Source organism: Haematobia irritans, chromosome 4 (assembly GCF_050003625.1).
Source record: "Haematobia irritans isolate KBUSLIRL chromosome 4, ASM5000362v1, whole genome shotgun sequence".
In the NCBI taxonomy this organism is placed as follows: Eukaryota; Metazoa; Arthropoda; class Insecta; order Diptera; family Muscidae; genus Haematobia; species Haematobia irritans.
This window is the reverse complement of record NC_134400.1, coordinates 220,752,504-220,776,631: the sequence shown is the minus strand read 5'-3', so window position 1 is coordinate 220,776,631 and position 24,128 is coordinate 220,752,504. Positions and strand designations below refer to the sequence as shown.

Here is a 24,128-nt window from a genome sequence, read left to right as displayed (position 1 = left end):
TTACGAATCTGTACCCGCTCTTATCAAAGTTTTAAATAAAGCCCACACTGGTTTGTGATCTGAGGTTATAATGGACGGTACGGAGTCATAGAGTAGGCATTGAACCAGGGGCTGAGGGACCGTAGACATACCAGGTACATTACTTTGTCGTCTCATCATTAAACCCTGAGTTTGGCGAAATTTATAGAGTATACGATCCGTATAGGCCGGAGCTCTTTGTTTGGAAGATGTATCGAAATGTTGAGTACCAGGATCATACTGCAAAAAGGAAATGATCAATACGATTGTCTTTAAAGGAAGCCAAGACTCTACCTTATAGGTGGGTGGAAATGTTATATTGGCCTCCATAAACCCTCGAAATGCTGCCCCATCAGCCAATACCGATGACAATTGATCCGTATGCATATAGCCATGGGGCAAATGTGAGGGCAATGGAAACTTGGTATTCTGTATCCACTCCAGAAGTTTCTCTCTTGGTTCTCCCAAACGAAAATTAAGATCTCCACACCAGAAAACATTATCGAAATTTTGTGTAACATCTTTGTTTTTGTGCCTTAAATTCAGATTCTTGGGTAAATCGAGGGCATGGATTATACGTTTGACATCTGAGACACGCTCCTTAACTTTCTGTTGATGGGCGGTTAAATGCGAGGTAACGAATAGCATCGATGTACCGAAAAGGCAAAATGATATTGCCACGGCTCCTTTTGTGCGGAATGCTGAGCCAGTTCTCACCGACATATTGGCATCTTCAGGTGCTGAACAATACCAAATTAAATCACGTCTCATATACACAGCCAAATGTAGGGTACCCAATGTGGTTGAATGAAAGAGTACATGTGAAGGGCCAAGAGTTTCTTGAATCGTTACTTCCCACTCGAAACGATCAGGACTTGATTCTTGTGTACCAATGGCCACAATATCGGGGACATGTTCCACCGTTGGTGGCAAGACAAAATCATTCAGTTCTCTGAAGAAAGTAAACAATTCCAATTAGTTACATGAGCCTGTAATCATCATACACAGATGTATACTTACTTGGGTGGGTTTTGACCATTCATATTCCAAGTTCCAACAAATATTGTTACTTCCTTATTGGGTAAAACTCGATTCAATTCACTCGGGCCTAGTAGAGAAGAAGAACCTAGGCGGCCATCCAAAAAACTTCTGTAAGAAAAACAAAAATATAAATTCGATTCGACTTCCAGTCCGTCGTTATGATATGGCAAAGAAATGGGACAACCCCACAGATAAACGAGCATGCTTAATTTGACTCTAGAAATAATACAACAAATACAAAAAATAAAAAGGAATCAAAAATTGGTAGGGTTTTTATAACCGGTCCAGGTGTCCCGATAATGACTACCACACTGAACGAAATGTCTTCGAAACTGACCCACATGGGTATAAGAATAATATAATTTTTGAACTACGTGTCAGTTTGCTCTCTCCGACTTACCTTTCTCGCACCTTTTCCGTAGGTATTAAGCTCAAAACTTGAGCTGCCATTAATGCCTGACGAGCCAATCCTGATCCAGAACTTTGTCGCTGCAACTGTATATTCTCTTGGGACATGAAACGTACCGTTGGTGTATCCACTTCCTGGCTACCAAAAGCTCCATCGGGTTGGCTAGCAATGTTTGGTGAAGACATATGCTGGGGAGTTGTGGCTCTCTTTATCGACGATACATTACTATCCTCAGGAGGTTGAAATTCCTTTCCAAACGGTGGTAATTCTTTGCCCGGAGGATATAGTTTAAGTCTTAGACGTGATCGACAGGCCGTCACAGCTATGGGTCTTATGGGCCCATTGGGCACAGTATTACTGCTTGCTCCATTCGGAATATCACTTAGATTACTACGTAAGGAAGAATTGGAAGGTGAGCCATAGGAATTTTCATTTAAAGGAAATGTCATGGGTTTCCCTGTTACAGGACTTTGTGGAGCACTGGCGCATTCTGAGAGATTCAAACTGGTGCTGAAACTATTACCCGGTGGAAGTAAATTCGCATTTGGATTTAATATCGCCGAGTTCAGAGACAAAGAGGCATTATCTGCCGTTGTCCAACTCAAGGACATCGTATCCTTACGCCCCACTTGGCCAGCATCTGGAATGGAATTGTAGCGAACTGTCACCGGCGGAGTTAGGGGTTTCTTCTCAGCTTTACAACATAAACTAAACTGATGACTGAAACGATTATGATTGGGAGAACGGTGCTTGGGTGTCTTCCTCAGAACGACTTGGCCATTCGATCCCACTCCACCACCATCACTCTGGGAACCATCTGTGCTATGACGATGAAGATGATTTTTATTTTTCCCCGTCTTAACTTTACGATGCAAATTAATGATTCCACTGCTGAGAGATTTTTCTATATTCATTGCGTCCTTCATCATAGCTCCAGGACTCACATTGTTGGGTAGCGTTTGACTTTTCACATTATTGCCCACATGATTCAGCTCATGCATCTGCGGTGATTTCCTTTCCGAAGAACACTTAGCAAATGAGGTATCATGACTGCTACTACTATCATATGAGCTATTCAGATGATTGTTATTGGCTTGGCGGTTATTGTGTTCTACCTCCACTGAGGGATGTGGTTCAACTTTCGTGGAACGTTTGGATAGCAAACCAAAAAGACCAGAGCCAGCGGATTTATTGGAATGGCGTGGACTAGAACTTGTACTAGCTATACGTTCTTCACTATTGCCACGTTGCATATTGCTGCAGTTCTGGATTTTGCTTTTGAATAAATCTAAGTTAAGATTAAATTTAGAATTTGAGCTTACTTTTAGGCGAGATTCACATCTGAATATTTGTTGAGTTGTTATTTCAGGAACTGATTACGACTCTCAAAATAATTTTATTTCTCATTGACGACCAACACCATCTGAATAAAAAAATAAACATGAAATAGATAAGACTGTGGCAAAGAATTAGGCTTATAATAATAAGATCAATGCAAACTAATTCTAATGTATTAAATTAACAGCCTATGAAAAGAAAAATCTATCGAATGATTTATGGCGATTTCGATTGGGAAAAAAAACGCAACATAACACCAACAAATTTTTCAGCGGTGGATTATCCCACTTCAATAATGCTGTTCGGACTCGGCTATAAAAAGGAGGTTCCTTGTCATTGAGCTTAACATAGAATCCGGCAGCACTCAGTGATAGGTTAGGTTAGGTTAAAGTGGCAGACCGATTAAGATTCAGGCTCGCTTAGACTATTCAGTCCATTGTGATACCACATTAACTAAAAGTACCTATTACATATGGGCACTTCTAGTTTTAACCGCTGAACCTTCTCGATTATTTTCTTCTGTTGAACCAACCAGATTGTTCCAAAAACATTAGCAGACTGCTTAAGTTAACGTTTTCCAGGTCCGCCAGTAATCTGAAGCTATATGCCCTTAAAATTTGCTTACGCCTTACACAATATGCAGGACACTCACACAAGAGGTGTTTTATTGATTCCTTTTCCTCCGCATCATGACAGCTCATACAATAGTCATTATACTTCGCACCAATAGTTTTTGCAAAATCGCCTATCAGACAGCGACCCGTTATAGCAGATATCAGGTGTGATATCTGGCGTCTCGAGAACACTACCATATCTAGTGTGCGGTTTAAGTTTAAATGGGGCCATATTTGCTTGGTGTCGTTACAACCCTTACAATTCTCCCATCGAACATTTGCCATCATGACAGCCTTCTCACGCAGTAAGAGCTTGCAGATAGCCAGAGGCATACCAACAGATACTAGTTCCCCTGGAATATGTAAGGTAGTTCCTAGCCTTGCTAGCTCATCTGCTTCGCAGTTCCCCGGTATGTTCCTATGGCCAGGCACCCATATTAGGTGAATATTGTGCTGCTCAGCCATCTCATTGAGAGATTTGCGGCAGTCGATGGCCGTTTTCGAGTTGAGGAACACAGAGTCCAAGGATTTTATTGCAGGTTGACTGTCTGAGTATATATTAATGCCAATATTGCTTGAAGCATTACTTCTCAGCCAATTCACCACTTCTCTTATTGCTAATATTTCAGCCTGAAAAACACTACTACCACTGATCAGGTAATCTTTTCGCTATTCGAAGTTCCAGATCTTTAGAATATACTCCGAAACCCACTTGGCCATCCAATTTGGAGCCATCAGTGTAGAAATCTATATATCTTTTATTCCCCGGGGTCCGTGTACACCATGCCTCACTGTTGGGAATTAGAGTCTCAAACTTTTTGTCGAAAAGTGGTCTCGCCAAAGTGTAATCCACTAGTGTTAGGCACATCTGGCATTATTTTGAGGACCGAACTGTAACTTTTTTCCGACCACAGCGATACCTCGCGTAACCGCACAGCCGTTGTTGCAGCTGACTGTTTGGCCAAAATGTCTAAAGGCAATTGATGCAGTAAGACATTAAGGGAGTTTGTTCCTGTCTTGCTGAATGCACCTGAGATACACAAGCACGCCATACGATGAACTTTGTCTAAACTTGATGGTGAATTTCTCAGTCATCCGGAGGGCTCTCTGTATAACATCTCTGACTGTGGATGGGAATTTTACCCTGACTGCTAGAGCCACATCGTCTGCGTATGCCACCACTTTTATCCTTTCTTTTTCTAGGGAAACCAGAAGGTTGTTTATGGCAACATTCCAAAGAAGAGGTGATAGAACTCCTGCTTGGGGAGTGCCTCTGTTCACATACCTTTGTATGTTTGCTTGTCCTAGTGTGGCCGAAATACGTCTCCTCATTAGCAGTTCGTCTAGCAGCCTAAGTATACCTGGATCAACATTCAGAGATGCCAGTCCTTTTAATATAGAGCTCGGATGGACGTTATTGAATGCCCCCTCGATGTCTAGAAACGCCTAGATTGTGTGTTCATTGACAGATAGTGAGCTTTCAATAAAGCTGACTAGTTCATGCAAGGCGGTCTCAGTAGACCGGCCCTTCGAGTATGCATGCTGTCGTTTCGAGAGCAAACTTGAATCGACGCTAGTTCTAAGATAAATGTCTATCATCCTCTCCAGAGTCTTAAGTAGGAATGATGATAAGCTGATTGGTCGGAAATCCTTCGAATTCGAGTGAGAGGCTTTTCCCGCTTTAGGTATGAAAACGACTTTTGATTCCCTCCACTTTCCTGGAATATATGCAAAATTGATATATCTTATATATATCGCCGACAACCAGGGAATAATTCTGTCAGCCACCGCTTGTAACTCCGCCGGAGTAATTCCATCAGGTCAGTGATAAGAGAGAGTTCACCACTGTGGCATCACAACGGACTGAATAGTCTAAGTGAGCCTGAAATATCGGGCTGTCACTATACCTAACCTAATAGTAGGTTTATGATAGCATACCTTGAGGTGTAGAAAAATGAAGACAATGAAATGAAATGAAAAATAGTATAAATCTTGCCGTTGGGTGAAGTGAAGACGTTAGCCGTTCTTCAGTGTGGCTGATATATATTGCAACTAACGTCAGATGAAAGATCGTTAGGGAGAAGTTCACCACTGTGGTACCACAGTGTACTGAATAGTCTGAAATATCGGGCTGTCACTATACCTAACCCATCCTGTGGAAATTTCCAAAGAACTCACTCGCGAACTAAGGTCGATGGTCCATGCTAAAAAATAGCTAAAAGAAACCAAAGTCGTCTGAGTTAAATAATTTAAGACCAATATCTTTGTTATCAAATTTAGGTAAATTGTTTGAAAAAATAATTCGAGACAAAATGGATTTAGATATGAATCAAAATTATATTCCCGACTTTCAATTTGGCTTTAAAAGGGGGCACTCCACAGTGGATGCTTTAACCAAATTCAATTATGACATTATTGCCAACCTAAGAAAAAAAATGGTGTACAGTAGCAATTTCTCTTGATGTAATGGATTAATATTTAATGGAGTAATATTTAAAATGATCAGGTTAGGATTCTCCCCAAGCATTATAAAGATTTTCCATAGTTTTTTCACAGATAGGAAATTTTACGTCCAATTAGAAAATCATAACCAAGTCGAGTGTCATGTGGAGTGCCTCAAGGGTCTATCCTATCTCCACACTTATTCAATATATATATATATATATATATAAATGTATGATTTTCCACATATACATGAGGATTCCGTAAGTGTATTATACGCTGACGATTGTCTTCTGTATGCACATGCTGAATCTCCTAGAGAAGCTCTGACTTTAGTATCAAATCACCTGCAAACAGTGGACATTCTATTCAATATGGGGAATTAAAATAAACACATCTAAAAGTGAAGCAATGTGCTTGAGAAATGCCTGGGGGAAGAGTAAGAGATGGGTGGGAGCCACCGTGGTGCAATGGTTAGCATGCCCGCCTTGCATACACAAGGTCGTGGGTTCGATTCCTGCTACGACCGAACACCAAAAGTTTTTCAGCGGTGGATTATCCCACCTCAGTAATGCTGGTGACATTTCTGAGGGTTTCAAAGCTTCTCTAAGTGGTTTCACTGGAATGTGGAACGCCGTTCGGACTCGGCTATAAAAAGGAGGTCCCTTGTCATTGAGCTTAACATGGAATCGGGCAACACTCAGTGATAAGAGAGAAGTTCACCACTGTGGTATCACAATGGACTGAATAGTCTAAGTGAGCCTGATACATCGGGCTGCCACATAACCTAACCTAACCTAAGAGATGGGTCGTTCCTCAAAGCAAATCATTGAAGTTGGTTTTAAATAATTTCAAATAATAATTTCAAATACTTAGGTATTTCTTTTACAAAATTAGTAAAACACTTTTTTTGTCAAAATTCGTTTTTATTATTCAACATAGTTCCCTTCAAGAGCGATACAACGATTATAACGACCTTCCAATTTTTTGATACCATTTTGGTAGTACTCCTTCGGCTTTGCCTCGAAATAGGCTTCAGTTTCGGCGATCACCTCTTCATTGCAGCCACATTTTTTCCCTGCGAGCATCCTTTTGAGATCTGAGAACAAGAAAAAGAGGCTGGGCCAGATCTGGAGAATACGGTGGGTGGAGAACCAATTCGAAGCCCAATTCATGAATTTTTGTCATCGTTCTCAATGACTTGTGGCACGGTGCGTTGTCTTGGTGGAACAACATTTTTTCTTCTTCATATGGGGCCGTTTTGCCGCGATTTCGACCTTCAATCGCTCCAATAACGCCATATAATAATCACTGTTGATGTTTTTTCCCTTCTCAAGATAAAAATTATTCCATGCGCATCCCAAAGAACAGAGGCCATTACTTTGCCAGCGGACTTTTGAGTCTTTCCACGCTTCGGAGACGGTTCACCTGTCGCTGTCCACTCAGCCGACTGTCGATTGGACTCAGGAGTGTAGTGATGGAGCCATGTTTCATCCATTGTCACATATGGACGGAAAAACTCGGGTGTATTACGAGTTAACAGCTGCAAACACCGCTCAGAATCATCAACACGTTGTTGTTTTTGGTCAAATGTGAGCTCGCGCGGCACCCATTTTGCACGGAGCTTCCGCATATCCAAATATTGATGAATAATATGACCAACACGTTCGTTTGATATCTGTAAGGCCTCTGCTATCTCGATCAACTTCATTTTATGGTCATTCAAAATCATTTTGTGAATTTTTTGATGTTTTCCTAGGTAACCACCTCTTTTAGGCGTCCACTGCGTCCACTGCGTTCACCGTCCTCCGTGCTCATTTCACCACGCTTGCATACCAATCAATTATTGTTGATTTCCCTGGGGCAGAGTCCGGAAACTCATTATCAAGCCAAGTTTTTGCTTCCATCGTATTTTTCCCCCTTCAGAAAACAGTATTTTATCAAAACACGAAATTCCTTTTTTTCATTTTTTTTTTTCACAATAACAAAAGTTGCTACACAAAAGACGCTCTATCTCACAAACTAATTGACTTACAGACTTCAAATTTTGACACGAATCATTTGAAGGTAGGTACTATATAAAAATAATATGCATTTAATACTAGCGATGCCATCTATGTGTCAGACCGGGGACTTATCAGCCAACCTGTTATAAGACAATCATAAGACCGGCCCTTCTTTATGCTTTTCCTATATGGTGTATCATTTCACCCACAGTTATGAACGAATTCGGAATATTAGAACGTAAAATCCTTCGGTCTTGTATCGGGAAAAGTTACAGAACAATAAACAGACGCTTCTCGAATAGATATATCTATGAAAATTCAAATATCGCTCCAATGCAGATATATGCAATGGATATGATGAAGAAATATGTAAATAGATTGGAATTGCATAATAATATATTCATCAAAAAGGTTATGGAGGCAGAAACAAATGTCAACTGGAACAATACAAATTACCTTACAGCACTAGGCATAAATTTAACAAAGGATCTGACATCTTCCTTGTGTTCTGATTTTTATACACAAGTTATAATGGAAATGCATAGGGGATAAGAAACTTTCCCTAGAATACGTATATGATTCGAATTTGCAAAATAATTTTTGGTAGTTACGCTAGACATGGACTGGTTTCTAAATCAGTGCATTCGGCATTGATTTTGAACTGGGTCCACAACTAGCATCGCTTAGTAATTTAAGAACTAATAATGACGAATAATATTAATAGTAAGTTTATTATAGCATACCTTAAGGCTTACAAAAACGAGGAAAATACTGTATAACCCTTGTCGTTGGTTGAATTGTACATATTGAAAGTTCTAATAATTATTTTAGTTCCATTTGAATCAATTTTAACGATAACAAGTTAACGCAAAATGATTTTGTTATTTATATTTCATATGATTTCTTCCAACTTCCAATAATATCCCAAATGATGTAGCGAGTATTTGATTTCTAGATTTATATCACTTTCGCTTTGTTGTATACTTCACTAAATTCACATGTAATCATTATAGTTATAATAAGAGTAATTGTTAATAGTAGTAATAATATTGTAAGTATCACTTTATTTACAAATCATTTGTATATTCTTGGGTGTAATATATCATATTTATGTGTGATTGTTTATGTAATGCACTTAAATTTGATAAAATATTTTTTTGTTTCATTTATAAAATGAATTTTTCTTAAATATCTTTAGAATTTCTCAGCGGCACTAACCAACTATGAATGTAATATGCAATTTAATTTTTTTTTTTCAATTAAATTTTTTCTCTTCATTTATTTCACTTATTTCGTGTTTTTTTGGTTCATTTTACGATTAGCTTGAATTGCTTTTGGTGACAATAAAGGCGAACTAGAGTGTTGACCGTTGACGATGATGCCCCCAAACAAGATGAGAGATATCTAAGCGGCGACAGCCATGGGTGATGCACAGGGCTCAAGTAGCTTATGGACTGAATACAATTTTGATTATTCTAATGTCAAGGTGTGTAGAGATTTTGTTTTTTGCTTGTTCGGGATGTTGTTATGATCTGGGTTGAAGTGTTTATTGTTGTTGTTTCTGTTTCTGTTAATTTTCGCGTGTTATTTTATTTTGTTGTGTTGTCTCGATTTGCGTGACAATTTTGTGTTGTTTATTTTTTGCAATTTCGTCGTCTTTTGAAATGAATGCTGTTTTCGTTTTTATTTTTACTTTTTTGTTGTTGTCGTCGTCGTTGTTGCTGATGTAATTGTTTTTGTGTTGTTTAGATTTTTATTCTTATTGCTGTTTTGGGCATTCTTATGATAATTGGTCAGTCATTTATCTGAGCACGTTATTCTTAGTCGTCTTGACATTTATCCTTCTTAATAATGCTGTGGTCATGTTTATAATGATTCCCCATGTTGATAATGTAACATCCATGTACACCTACTTCGTTGTGTTTGAAATGAAAAGATAACCAGCAACACACAATGCCATTAGAACAGTGACTCAAGGCAAACAAATTGAAATTGTTCGTTATTGTTTTAATTTCAGCTTAACACCATGCGTTGACTATGTTAAACTATAAGAGTAACTTAACCAACAGAGGAAAATTAGACTGCAAGATGGTTCGATGGAGGACCGTTTCGGAACTACCACATTCCTCATCAGCATACTCCATTTGCAGCGAAAATAGCAACCAATTATCCGAATAACTTCGGATAATTCACGAAACCCAAAGAGAATCGAACCTTTCGCGATGTTGATTGTTTCGCTGCAAGAGTCACAACTAACACACAAAAATGTCAAGAATGTTTTGCAAACATTTAATTGTCGAAATAGATAAAATATTCGGAACATGTGGGATTTGGATTTATTCACTCATTTGCTTATAACTTTGTTATACCCTCCACCATAGGATGGGGGTATATTAACTTTGTCATTCCGTTTGTAACACATCGAAATATTGCTCTAAGACCCCATAAAGTGTATATATTCTGGGTCGTGGTGAAATTCTGAGTCGATCTGAGCATGTCCGTCCGTCCGTCCATCTGTTGAAATCACGCTAACTTCCGAACGAAACAAGCTATCGACTTGAAACTTGGCACAAGTAGTTGTTATTGATGTAGGTCGGATGGTAAAGGATGATACGGTCAAAATTTGGTCAATATAAACTTGACGTATTTCTTCCAATTTTGCATTTAAAAAACCTGAACACCCCTCATTTTGAAGGCGTGTGTAGAATGTTGCTCCTATTTTTATTTTGGAATTCACTCTTCAGTTGTCAAAATGCCGTCCAAGCGTATCAAAATTTTGCTCGCGCATCGCGAAAATCCGAGCTACTCGCTCGCAAAGCTGGTAAAATCGCTAAAAGTTGCCAAATCAACCGTTACAAATGTAATGAAAGTGTTTGGGGAACGTTTGTCGACAGCCAGGAAGTCTGGATCGGGGGGAAATCGAAAACCGGAAGCCGCTGAGACGACAAAGAGAGTTGCCGGTAGTTTCAAGCGCAACCCTAACCTCTCTCTCCGAGATGCCGCAACTAATCGAGCCAAAAAACGAGCCGGACTATCGACTTGCAAGAAGGTAGTGACTCCAAATCGCGATGATAAACAAAATACGACGGCCAAAGCGCGATCCCGGAGGCTGTACACGACGATGCTGACGAAGTTTGACTGCGTGGTAATGGACGACGAAACCTACGTCAAAGCCGACTACAAGCAGCTTCCGGGGCAGGATTTTTATACGGCAAAAGGAAGGGGAAAGGTAGCAGATATTTTCAAGCACATAAAACTGTCAAAGTTCGAAAAGAAATATCTGGTTTGGCAAGCCATCTGTACCTGTGGCTTGAAAAGCTGCATTTTCATAGCTTCCGGGACTCTCAACCAAGTAATTTACGTGAAAGAGTGTTTGAATAAACGTCTGCTTTAATGAAGAAACGCGGTTGTTCCGTACTGTTTTGGCCGGATTTGGCATCTTGCCATTACGGTAAAAAGGCCATGGAGTGGTATGCCGCCAACAACGTGCAGGTGGTTCCCAAGGACAAGAACCCTCCCAACACGCCAGAGCTCCACCCAATTGAGAAATACTGGGCTATAGTCAAGCGGAACCTAAAGAAGACCAAAAAAAATGCTAAGGACGAGCAGCAATTCAAGGCAAATTGGCTTTCTGCGGCGAAGAAGGTGGACAAGGTGGCTGTACAAAATCTGATGGCAGATGTCAAACGTGAGGCCCGGCAATTCGGATTTGGAAAAGCGAAAGCCTAACTGAATATTTTTCCTGAATTTTATACTAATTGAACTTGAAAAAGAAATCTAATTTGATTTTTTAAATAAACGATTTCACCGATTTACACGCGTTTTCCCTTGACCAAATTTTGACCGTATCACCCTTTATTGCAAATGGGCCATATCGGTCTACTTTTACGTATAGCCCCCATATAAACGGCCCACCAAATTTGGCTTGCGATTGCTCTAAGAGAAGCAAATTTCATCCGATCCGGCTGAAATTTGGTACATGGTGTTAGTATTTATATGGGAGGCACCGTGGTGCAATGGTTAGCATGCCCGCCTTGCATACACAAGGTCGTGGGTTCGATTCCTGCTACGACCGAACACCAAAAAGTTTTTCAGCGGTGGATTATCCCACCTCAGTAATGCTGGTGACATTTCTGAGGGTTTCAAAGCTTCTCTAAGTGGTTTCACTGGAATGTGGAACGCCGTTCGGACTCGGCTATAAAAAGGAGGTCCCTTGTCATTGAGCTTAACATGGAATCGGGCAGCACTCAGTGTTAAGAGAGAAGTTCACCACTGTGGTATCACAATGGACTGAATAGTCTAAGCCTGATACATCGGGCTGCCACATAACCTAACCTAACCTTTCAATTTGTAAAAAATAGATAATAAGAAAATAAAAGTGTAACAAAAAATACTGATAAAAATAAAAAGTGAAATTGGAAAAAAGCAATGCAAAGGATCCAAAAATGGAAAACGTCCGTCCTATGATAAGCCCATGTAAAATTCATTGGATCCAAGTTTGCACTGCTTCCGGATCACAAATTGGGGATCCAAACAAGTTTTTTGGAAGTTCTTTTTTGCTGGGCTAAAAAAGGAAGTCCCTTGTCATTGGGCTAAACATGGATGTAAAGTAAAAATAACAAGACTCAATAAAATTTGTATTCTCTCATTCTATTTATTCTCTGAGCCACTGTATTCATGTACATTGGCAACACCTTAAGTGTCTCTATGTGTAGGTGTAACTGGCAAATAGTGTATTAAAGAAAGGAATCTCACATAGTATATCGCACATGTGTTATGCGATGCCTCACATGCAATTCTTGAAAAGTTTCAATGGCAGGGCCACTCCTCATCCCTCTTGTGCCCTACTCAACTCATGTGATCTGATGATATGATTGTTTGGTGCAGCTACTACTAGTCTACTATGAGGGGACTTTGATGATGATGTTGCTGTTGTTTTGATTTCAAAGATACTTCCTATACGTCTGGGCCATAACAGATGTTGCCAATGGTACATTTTTTCTGTTTGTGGCGCAATCATTTTGAAAATCTATGACGTTTGCCATTTCTATATGAGCGCTATTGTTTGTTTTTGGTTCTCATTTCTTGTTTCCCTTTTTCGTAATGTTATTGTAAAAAAATAATTCTGATTTATAGCCAAATTCAATTTCTATAAGCCGATGGCCCAAAACATCACATGGTTCATTTCGTGTCTCTTACCACTTGGTAGTTTGCACAGAAGACTCTTTTTTCAATATTCCCATCCCATCTGATTGTAGACATAAAATCAAAATGGAATGCAAAGTGATGAAGTGATAATTTCCCCTGGCGGACAATAATCGTTGTTCATATTGTTTTGTGGCCTTTTTAGTTTTTTTTTTTTTTTTTGCCAATAAAATCATCTCTCATAAAAAATTCTCATTTGCTGTTTTACTATATGGCCGGTTGGCGAAATTTGCTTATATTCCCCAGCAATATTGTGACTATGATGACACATCAGAAAGATTTTCGAAAAGAAGACGAAAACTACAATGAAATAAAGAGATAAACGAATGACGAGACTAACTAGTTCAATAAAACCAAAATTTCATTTGTTTTATTCAAAAGTATTTAGAAGACAATGACACGTTTAATTTATTTCATAAATTGGAATGTGAAAATAATTTTAATTTTTTCTATACACTAAGATTTTTTATTAAAGCTGTTTTCATTACCATATTAAAGACTTTTAAAACTAAAGGATGTTTCAACGCTTCTCTAAGTGTTAGTGAGTGAAATTTTATTCAAATTTTGGTACTATTGGAGAGTTAAACTTCAGATCGACTTTTCGGTCCTTTTCTCCAAATTTTTAAATAATATTTTTCTGTTACCAGTTTTTAGTCGCCTGAAAATATGCAAATATTTAAACGGGTGCATTGATAGAAAAACTTCATTTAGTGTCATTGAAATTGTGCCAACGAACATATAACGACATTTTTCATTATTATGACGAATTTTCTATTAAACAAAGAAACATTTCTATTTCATCCAATTTATCAATGAAAAAGTGCCGTTGGCTCACTTTTAATGATTTTTTGTGTGTATAATTTGCAAAGAATCAACTTATAACCATATACAAAACAATTTATTGGCAGGTTACCAAAAGAATTTATATGGGAAAAGTAGATTCAAAGTTGACTTTAGCTTTTTTGTATGTTATATGGGTTCGACTTTTTAAGTTTAACTTTTTGACTCTTTGTGTAAATTTTGAAGAAAGTACTAAGTCATTTTTGAAAATTCAAAATTTCGACTCATCAAGTTTACTTTTATTGCACATTGCCATTGTACCACCAAATGCCATAGTTTTTATATTTTAGGCACCAAATTTCGGCCCCCAGTTCAAGTTTGCCAACCGAACACTTCACACACTTACGGATTGTCTCTCACAAAAATAAAATTTTCTTAAAGAAAACTCAACAACCTGGACATTAGTTTCTTCCATTTTTTGTTCCTTATATTCAGTGAAATAAAGAATATATTGAAGTTACTAAAAACATAGTATTTATAACTCTGAATTTAAAATGAACGATCCACCCGACGAATCTAATCAACCAATTATTTATGATAGAACCAAAAGAATGTCAATTATTTCGCCTGGCGCGAAATATTTAGTAATGAAACGATGTGACAATGACTTAACTCTCACTGGTGTCTCCCCCTTCCTAATAAAGAAGGTGGTAGATAGTGCATGTGGAGGAGAGGTTGAAATGTGTAAAAAACTAAGAAACGGTACAATCCTAATAAAAACAAAAAACTATACGCAAGCAACTAAACTCATCCAATTATGTTCTCTGAACCACGAAATCAAAGTAGAGATGAGTGAGCATAGAACACTTAACTCCTCGCGGGGTGTAATTTATGCACACGATCTCTTTGGAACACCCGAAGAAGAAATACTAAATGAGCTTAAGCTTAAGCAAGTCAATAAAGTCGAGAAAATCAAGAAAAAATCTGGAGAAGAATTGAAAGAGACAGGATTGATTATTCTCACTTTCAACACAGCAGCAATACCAAATGAAATTAAAGTTGGTTACGAGAACGTGATCGTCAATCCATACATACCTCTCCCACTCAAGTGTAAAAATTGTCTTCGTTTTGGACATCATCGCAATAACTGCAACAGCACGCAACTGTGCACAACATGTTCGAAAGATAATCACACCGAACCCCACCAAAACTGTACCCAGCCAGCTTCTTGCATTAACTGCATAGAAAACAAAAAAGACAACATAAACCATTCTCCTAACAGCAAAACTTGCCCCATATTTCTGAGAGAAAGAGAAATCCAAACAATCGTCACTCTTGAGAAGGTAAATAAAAAAGTAGCAACACGCAAATATTACGAACGCCACCCATCTACATCGTACTCTAACACTGTAAACTCTCAAAACACAACAACAAACAAGTCATCTCCATCTCCATCACCAACCCATAACCAAACCCAGCCAAAGTCACAACAATTAAATGGACCATCAACATCAACAATCTCTTCACGTTTAATTACTGATTACTCTGATGTTACTACGGAACCTGACATATCTGACACTGAAACGAACCATCTAAATAAATCAACCAAAATAAATAAACCAACCATTCTCCCCAAGAATACAACTAAGCGATTAAGAAAACGAATTGAACAGAACCTAAAGGCCAACACTACCAAAAAAGCTAAAAAATAAATTGTAGATAGAAAACTTATATCCTATACTTATCTCTAATTCTATAAAATTTTATGAATCTAAAAATACTACAATGGAATATTAATGGTTATACTAACAACTATAATCAATTGTTAATACTTATCAAAAAATTTAATCCTAAAATTATCTGTATACAAGAAACTCACATTCACACTAATTCGATCTTCCCGATACCAATTAATTTCACTATATATCAACAAAATCTATCAACAACCAGGTATGGCGGAGTTGCCATATTAATTCACAAATCATTACAGCACAAGCTTGTACAAGTAGCTGACGATTTTGATACAATATGTGTTGAAATTGTTTCTAAATTAAAATTTAAAGTTTACTCATCATATATTCATCCTACACATAATTTTTCATTAAATAATCTAATTAACGTTTTCAATACCTCCAACCAACATGTATTAATGACAGGCGATTTCAATAGTAGGCACACTATGTGGGGCTCAGAGAATTGCAATAAAAAAGGGAACATAATATCAACATTTCTAACCAGATCTAACCTTATTCTCTTAAATGACAAATCTCCCACTCTTTTTAATACACACTCCACATTCTCAAATGTAGATCTTTCATCCTTTTCCCCCATATACATCCTTTTTCCCCCATATACAATGGGAGATTGAAAGCTCGCTTTATGGAAGTGACCACTTCCCCATTATTCTTAAGCTCTTTCCTTCTCACCACGGAGAAATTATCCAACACAAACCCCAATTCATAACTAAACTATCAAATTGGCCACTATTTAGTAACACTTGTTCACATTTGAACACAAAACATACACCTAGCATAAACATAAGCAAGGAAACTGCTAATATTAAGAAGATAATTATTGGGGCAGCCAATTTATCCATCCCTCAGACACGAACTAAAACAGCATATAAAGTTCCATGGTGGAATAATGAACTGGAGAAATTAAAAAGGAATAAAAATAAATTATGGTACAGGTTTCGGAAAGACATGACAACACCTAATCTTATTGATTTTAAACGAGCAAATGCAAAATTTAGACAACAAATCAAAATATTTAAAGCGAAATCAATTTCAGATTTTACGGCCTCTATTAATCCCTCTACACCTATCGATAAGATATGGAAGAATATCAGGACATTCACGGGTTACAAAACACGGCAAAATATACATTGCATAACAAGTGAAGGCAATCCCCAACTACGACTAACTGACGGTACTGATATTGCAAATGAATTTGGACGTTTTTGGTCACAAAAATCGTCAGATCAAAATTTTTCTAAGGAATTCTGCGAGAGAAAGAATAGCATACTCCGTACAAATCAGAATATTATCCCAGATATCAAGGGAGCTTTACTCGAAGAAAACTTCAATTTATCTGAATTAAACTCAGTTTTGAAGAAATCCAAAGGGAAATCTCCAGGTAATGATCGTATCTCTTACCCCATGTTAAAAAACCTACCAAATATGATGAGACTCCGTCTCCTAGATTTGTTCAATTCAATCTTTCACTCTTATATACCTCAACAATTCAAATTGAGTTTTATAGTTCCAATTTTAAAACCCGGTTCAGACAAAACACTATTAAATTCATACAGGCCTATTTCATTAAACCCTTGCATTGCGAAAACTCTCGACAAAATGATTGCTAACAGGCTTTGGTGGTTCTTAACAACTAACAAGCTATTAAGTGATCGTCAATTCGGTTTCATACCTGGGAAATCTATAGTCGACAATTTACTTTACCTTGACCACAACATAACGAAAAGTTTGAGCCGGAGAAGTCACACAACCTTAATATCTTTAGACTTCGAGAAGGCCTTTGATAAAATAGGAATTCACACAATTGTAGATCAATTGAAAACATGGAAATTAGGCCCACGTATTATAAACTACATAATTAACTTCATGTCAAATCGGAAATTTTCCATAAAAATGCAAGGTTATCGGTCACAGATTTATCCCATTCATAATGGAATTCCCCAAGGATCTCCATTATCTGTGGTATTATTTTTGATTGCATATGATAAGTTATGCAAAATATTAAACTCGATTAAAGAAATTGATTTCACTGCCTTCGCAGACGATTTTAATCTAATCGTTAGATCAAACATGAGGAGAAATCCCTGTATAAACCTAGATGATACATTCCAACAAATTGAAAGCTGGTGTAACACATCTGGAGCAACTCTTTCTGCCACGAAATGTAAATTTCTTCATATATGTCGCAAGAAATCATGCAAATGTACAATTCAATCTTCGAACTTTCAACTTAAAGAATCCAAGAACCTGAGAATACTTGGCCTTTATATTGACGGAAGATATAAATGGGACTCTCATATCAAAAAACTTTATAATTCCCTCCATCAACCATTAAACATAGTGAAATGTTTAGCGAGCAAGAAGTTCAATTGTGACACATCATCGTTAATATATATTACTAATGCATTGATAATATCAAGGATACGATATACGTTACCTTTTTACGGTTTTTGTCCTCAATCCAAACTCGGCAAGATACAAAGTATTCTGAATTCAGCTTTGAGACAATGTTTAGGAGCGTTTCGCACAACACCCCTAAATAACCTTTACATCGAGGCGAATATACCATCTATACAGACTCAACTTAAAATAGCATTAACCAAATTATCACGTACACTTCTCAGAGACTCTAATGACCCAATTCAAAAATTAACTCGACAGATTACCAAATTAAAGAGAATACCCAGATATCCCTCTATTATTTCTAAGATGTTACAGGAATGTAACAACCTTAATATACCTATAAAACTTCCTCCTATAGCATCCAATCATAAGAAATATCCTCCATGGGCTTTCAATCAAGATTGCATCGATACTTCTCTTAGCCTACTTGATAAACGTCACCACAACCCGATACAATTCCAAGTTTTACATAAAGAAATTTGCGATAGGTTGGCAACATATAATTTTATTTATACAGATGCATCCAAATCTTCAGACAGCGTGTCCTATAGCATTGTACAAGGAGATAGCATCATAAAAACTTCTATTCTTCCACCTTATAGCTCCATTTTTACAGGCGAACTTACGGCAGTCTTTGAGGCTATCAAATTTGTATCTAATAAAAGAGGTAAATATGCTATTTGTTCCGATTCACTCTCTACAATTAAAATGATAGCCAAAATCTCCAACAGAGACTACTATAGCTCTTATATCAGAAATGTGTTGATCCATAGACACCCAAATATTGTCGTTATATGGACCCCAGGTCACTGTAATATAAGCGGAAATGAATTTGCAGACATGACTGCGAAAAATGCCCTTAAATCTCCATTAGTAACCTCTGCGAACTATAACACAAGAGATATACTGAAATATATCACAAAATCGCATATAAACTCTGACAATGCACTGGAGAAATCAAGTAACTGGTATAGAAACGTAAATCCCAACAAACTAACAATAAATAACTATGCAAGTCCACATCTCAATGAATTTAATAGAAAAGATCTCATAAAAATAATAAGATTGAGACTTGGTCATACATTAATCACACATGGCCATCTATTGAAAATCACTGATCTACCTTCATGCAATTGCCCACACGTCGATATCATGAGCCTTCAACACATATTCTATCAATGTAATGACACTAGAGCAGCCAGGAATACATTTTTTGATGGAAAAGATCCAATATTGTTCCTTTCTAACCCATCTAACGATAATAAACGGAACATTATTAATTTCCTTAAAAATACAAATTTGTATAGATATATTTAAACCAAATTGTATTATCTATTTAGCAATTTAAATAGAGTAAGAACAAAAAATAAATATATGTACATTTAACGCTATTAAAGTTAAGATCTAACACTGTTATTGTAGTTACGAGCTTAAGGCCTTTGTAGCTATAGCTCTCTTCATGTTAGCTTAAAATTTGTAATTCTAAGTTAACTAATAATAAAAAAAAAAAAAAAAAAATTCGGCCCATTTTTGCCATTTAAATAATCTTTCTATTGTTAAATTTTAGCGGCCTGAAAGTAGACACTATTGTAGTTACGAGCTTAAGGCCTTTGTAGCTATAGCTCTCTTCATGTTAGCTTAAAATTTGTAATTCTAAGTTAACTAATAATAAAAAAAAAAAAAAAAAAAATTCGGCCCATTTTTGCCATTTAAATAATCTTTCTATTGTTAAATTTTAGCGGCCTGAAAGTAGACACTAAATTCCATAGTTTTTACATTTTTGGTGCCATATTTTGATCCATTTATGCCACTTAAATAATCTCTCTATTTCCAATTATGAGCCGCCTGATAGTAGGCAAATTTTTATATGGAAATATTAGTTTCTATTTTTTGGCCCATATTATAATTTGTTTGGTCGATTTTGATTGATCATATTTCAAATTCATTAAATATTCCCATTTGTCCGTCGGCCATCCCTTTAATGTACACACGATAAAATTCGCTGTTTTTAACCTATCTTCATGAAATCTGGTATGGAAAAATTTTTCTAAATAGACAAGCACAAAATCAAGCTTTAATATGTGTGTACAATTTACCGAAGGATTACTCTACAGCACTGCTCTTTAAAAACTATGCAAAAACTGTGCTCCCCATAAGAGGAATATACAAACAGCAAATTTTAGTTGCTATGTTTAAACATTTGAGAACCAATAACCCATGCTTCAGTTTCAACCATAATAATGATGTCTCCCATATGCGTACTAGACAATATGGTAACTTGATTTCAGCCCGATGTAGAACCGAACCCACAAAACAGAGAATCGAATATGCTGGACCTCGAATTTAATGAACTACCACAGACTCTTAGAGACACTGCTAGAATTTCTGTTTTTAAAACCCAATTGAAACAGTATCTCTTTGAGAGAATTTAAACGTTACTTTAAAAACAAAACATATAATTTTTTATCTTTATATTTAAATGAATAATTTCAAAATAATTATGAATTGTAATAAGAAACTTGCCAACTAGTCTCTACTAAAGCCTTTATGGCGCAGAGAAAAACATTTCGTTGTAAATATTGAATTATTGAAATAAATATATAAAAAAAATTAAAACAAGTAAGTAAAGTAGAAAGTCATGCGGGGCCGACTATATCATACCCTAAACCACCATTACAGAATTAGTTATCATAAGCATTTGTGGGGTAACATATAGGTCTGGGAGATAAACCGCAGTTGCATATTTAAGAAAATTAAGGGGTACATGTCTATGGGTGCTTTGTGTCAATCTGACTATAGCTCATAGTCAATGTTGCCACGGAAAATGTTCCGTTTACCCTACAAGGACAAAAAAAGTTCCCTATTTTCCCATACATTCCCAAACAATTTTCCCTACTATATTTTTCGTTAAATTTAAAAATTTTACAAAACAAAAATGGTTCCAAGTACTTTATTATCTTAAAACATGAATATGCAACGTATATAACTTAGAATATAAATTTGTATTACCACCACGGTTGCCACAGTTGGTAGAATTCTACCCAAATTAGTAATCTTTTTCGTTAAATCTCTAAAAAAATAAAATTTTGGAAAAAGTTTCTATAAACAAATTTTTGTGAGAAATTTTTCTATAGAAATAAAATTTTGACAAAATAATAATAATTTTGACAATTCTATAGAAATAAAATTTTGAGAAAAAATTCCACAGAAATAACATTTTGAGAAAAATTTTTATAGAAATAATATTTTGAAAAAAATGTCTATAGAAATACAATGTTGACAAAATGTTCTATAGAAATAAAATATTGACAAAATTTTCTACAGGAATAAAGTTTACCACACATTGTTAAAGATCAAGCCTTGCCGGCTTCTAATTTCCTCCTCTAGAGGCACCAAAATGTAAAAATTATTACAAATTGTGTTTAGTGAAAATGTCCTACATTGTGACCCTACGTCCCTACAAGACGCTATATATTAGAAAAACCATACATATAGGGAATTTCCCCTACTTTTAGCAACACTGGCTGTGTTGATATTGCGCCTACGGAGCTAGCATGCCACTAATATTTAGCCCATTATTAAAAAAGAGAAAATCGTTAAATTAGTGTGGGTAATAAATACAAATTTGTAAAAATCGAGCAATATTCTTATATAAGAGCTACAAGTACGTATAAGTACGATCGGCTAGTACATCAAAATTTGAAATTTGAGTAACATTGGTTAATAAATAAGAGTACTATGGCCAAATTTCGGAAAATCGAGGCGATGCATATATATGGAAGCTATATCTAAATATGAACCAATTTGCATAATATTTTGCGGGTTTGATTAATACCACAAAAGGTTACCTTGTGCAAGATTTGAGTAAGATCAGTTACGAAATGAGGCCTGTATGGTCAAACATAAGGTTATAAGGGCGAATTTTTCAAAATCGGGCGATACATATATGGGAGCTATATCTAAATTTGAACCAATTTCGATGAAATTTTGCACATATAGTTAGTACTATAGAGGACTGGATCTAGCCAACTTTTAGGTAGATCGGTTAATAAATAAGGGTTCTATGGCCAAATTTGGGAAAATCGGGCTATACATATATATGGGAGCTATATCTAAACCTGAACCGATTTCGACGATTTTTGCACATATAGTTAGTGCTATAGAAGACTACATTTAGCAAAATTTGGGTAAGATCGGTTGATAAATAAGGGTTTTATGGCCAAATTTAGAAAAATCGGGCGGTACATATATATGGGAGCTATAGCTAAATCTGAACCGATTTGGATGAAATTTTGCAGACTTGAAGGGCGATGGAAAAGATTACCTTTTGCCAAATTTGGTGACGATCCGTTTAAAAAAACGCGCAACCTGACCCCATTTGTCGAAATCGGGCGATACATATATATGGGAGCTATATCTAAATTTGATCCGATATCTTCCAAATTCAATAGCGTTCGTCTTTGTGCCCAAAAAACTCCCTGTACCAAATTTCATCAAAATTGGTTAATAATTGCGACCGGAATCCTGTGAGCAACAAATACATGGACAGACGGACGGACACCAAGCGCTAGATCGACTCAGGAAGTGATTCTGAGTCGATCGGTATGTATTTTATGGGGTCTAAAATCAATATTTCTGGTAGGCACATTTTTTGGCCGATCAAACTTATTATACTCTGACCACTATGTGGTTTAGGGTATAAAAATAAAAAAAACAAGTATATACAGCAGTAAGTTCGGCTGGGCCGAATCTTAAATACCCACCACCATGAACCAAATATTAGGGTTTCCTTTGAAATGTCAGGAGGGATTGAGGACACTTTCCGAAGATAAATTTAAGTATTTCACCTATGAGGACTATATCAGATTCTGGATTTATAAGAACCATTTTTGTTCGAGTTTTAGAGGAATCGTTAACATCCCTTGTAAGTGTGCAAGAAAATTATAAAATAACGTCTTGATTTGAATCTTAAATCTGTAGAAGTAAATTTTACATAGAGTTTCAAGCAATTTTCATGATCAGTGCGCCTTCTACACCCTCAAGAAGTGAAGTCGGTCTATATGGTGGCATTACCAAATGGACCGATAAAAACTTAATCCGATACACGTTTTTCTGAGCCTAAAATACCAGAATATTTACAATTTCAGGCAAATCAGATAAAAACTACGGTTTCTAGAAACCCAAGGAGTTAAATCGGGAGATCGTTCTTATGGGGGCTATATTAAAATATAGACCGATACTCACCGTTTTCGGCACACCTCTTTATGACCCGAAAATACCTCTAGATTTCCAATTTCAGGCAAATAGGATAAAAACTTCGGATTGTAGAAGCTCAAGAAGTAAAATCGGGAAATCAGTCTATATGGGGGCTATACCAAAATATGGACGGATACTAAATGTTTTCGGCACACCTCTTTATGGTCCTAAAATACCTCCAGATTTCCAATTTCAGACAAATTGGATAAAAGCTACGGTTTCTATAAGCTCAAAACCCCAAATCGGGACGTCTTTTTATATGGGGACCATACCAAAACATGGACCGATACTAACAATTTTTGGCACACATATTTGTGGTCCTACAATACCTTTAGATTTCCAATTTCAGGTGAATTGAATAAAAACTGCGGTTTCTATAAGCCCAAGAAGTAAAATCGGTAGATGGGTCTATATGGGGGCTATACCAAAATATGGACCGATACTCACAATTTTTGGCACACGTATTTGTGGTCCTACAGTACCTCTAGATTTCCAATTTCAGGTAAATTGAATAAAAACTGCGGTTTCTATAAGCCCAAGAAGTAAAATCGGGAGATCGGTCTATATGGGGGCTATACCAAAACATGGACCGATACTCACCATTTTTGGCACACCTCTTTATGGTCATAAAATACCTCTAGATTTCAAATTTCAGGCAAATTGGATAAAAACTACGATTTCTATAAGCCCAAGACCCCAAATCGGGAGGTCGGTTTATATGGGGACTATATCAAAACCTGGACCGATATAGCCCATCTTGGAACTTGACCTGCCTGCAGACAAAATACGAGTTTGTGCAAAATTTCAGCACGATTGCTTCATTATTGAAGACTGTAGCGTGATTACAACAGACAGACAGACA

The 24,128-nt window shown here is 36.7% G+C and overlaps 1 protein-coding gene across 3 annotated transcripts in view; it reads right to left on the bottom strand.

Moving 5' to 3' along the window:
* INPP5E (Inositol-3-phosphate synthase) overlaps window positions 1-24,128 on the bottom strand; it is a 35,491-nt gene that overhangs the window by 5,780 nt on the left and 5,583 nt on the right. The window contains exons 2-7 of one of the 3 annotated variants that reach the window (XM_075304062.1): window positions 8,612-9,780; window positions 2,791-2,891; window positions 1,460-2,733; window positions 1,039-1,167; window positions 313-970; window positions 5-258 (exon numbers count right to left, since the gene is read on the bottom strand). In XM_075304062.1, coding sequence (XP_075160177.1) covers window positions 5-258; window positions 313-970; window positions 1,039-1,167; window positions 1,460-2,721 — 2,303 coding nt within the window. In that variant the 5' untranslated portion in view covers window positions 2,722-2,733; window positions 2,791-2,891; window positions 8,612-9,780. Of the gene's footprint in view, window positions 1-4; window positions 259-312; window positions 971-1,038; window positions 1,168-1,459; window positions 2,892-8,611; window positions 9,781-24,128 lie in introns of all 3 variants that reach the window. The other 2 variants (XM_075304060.1, XM_075304061.1) reach the window with 2 other exon arrangements.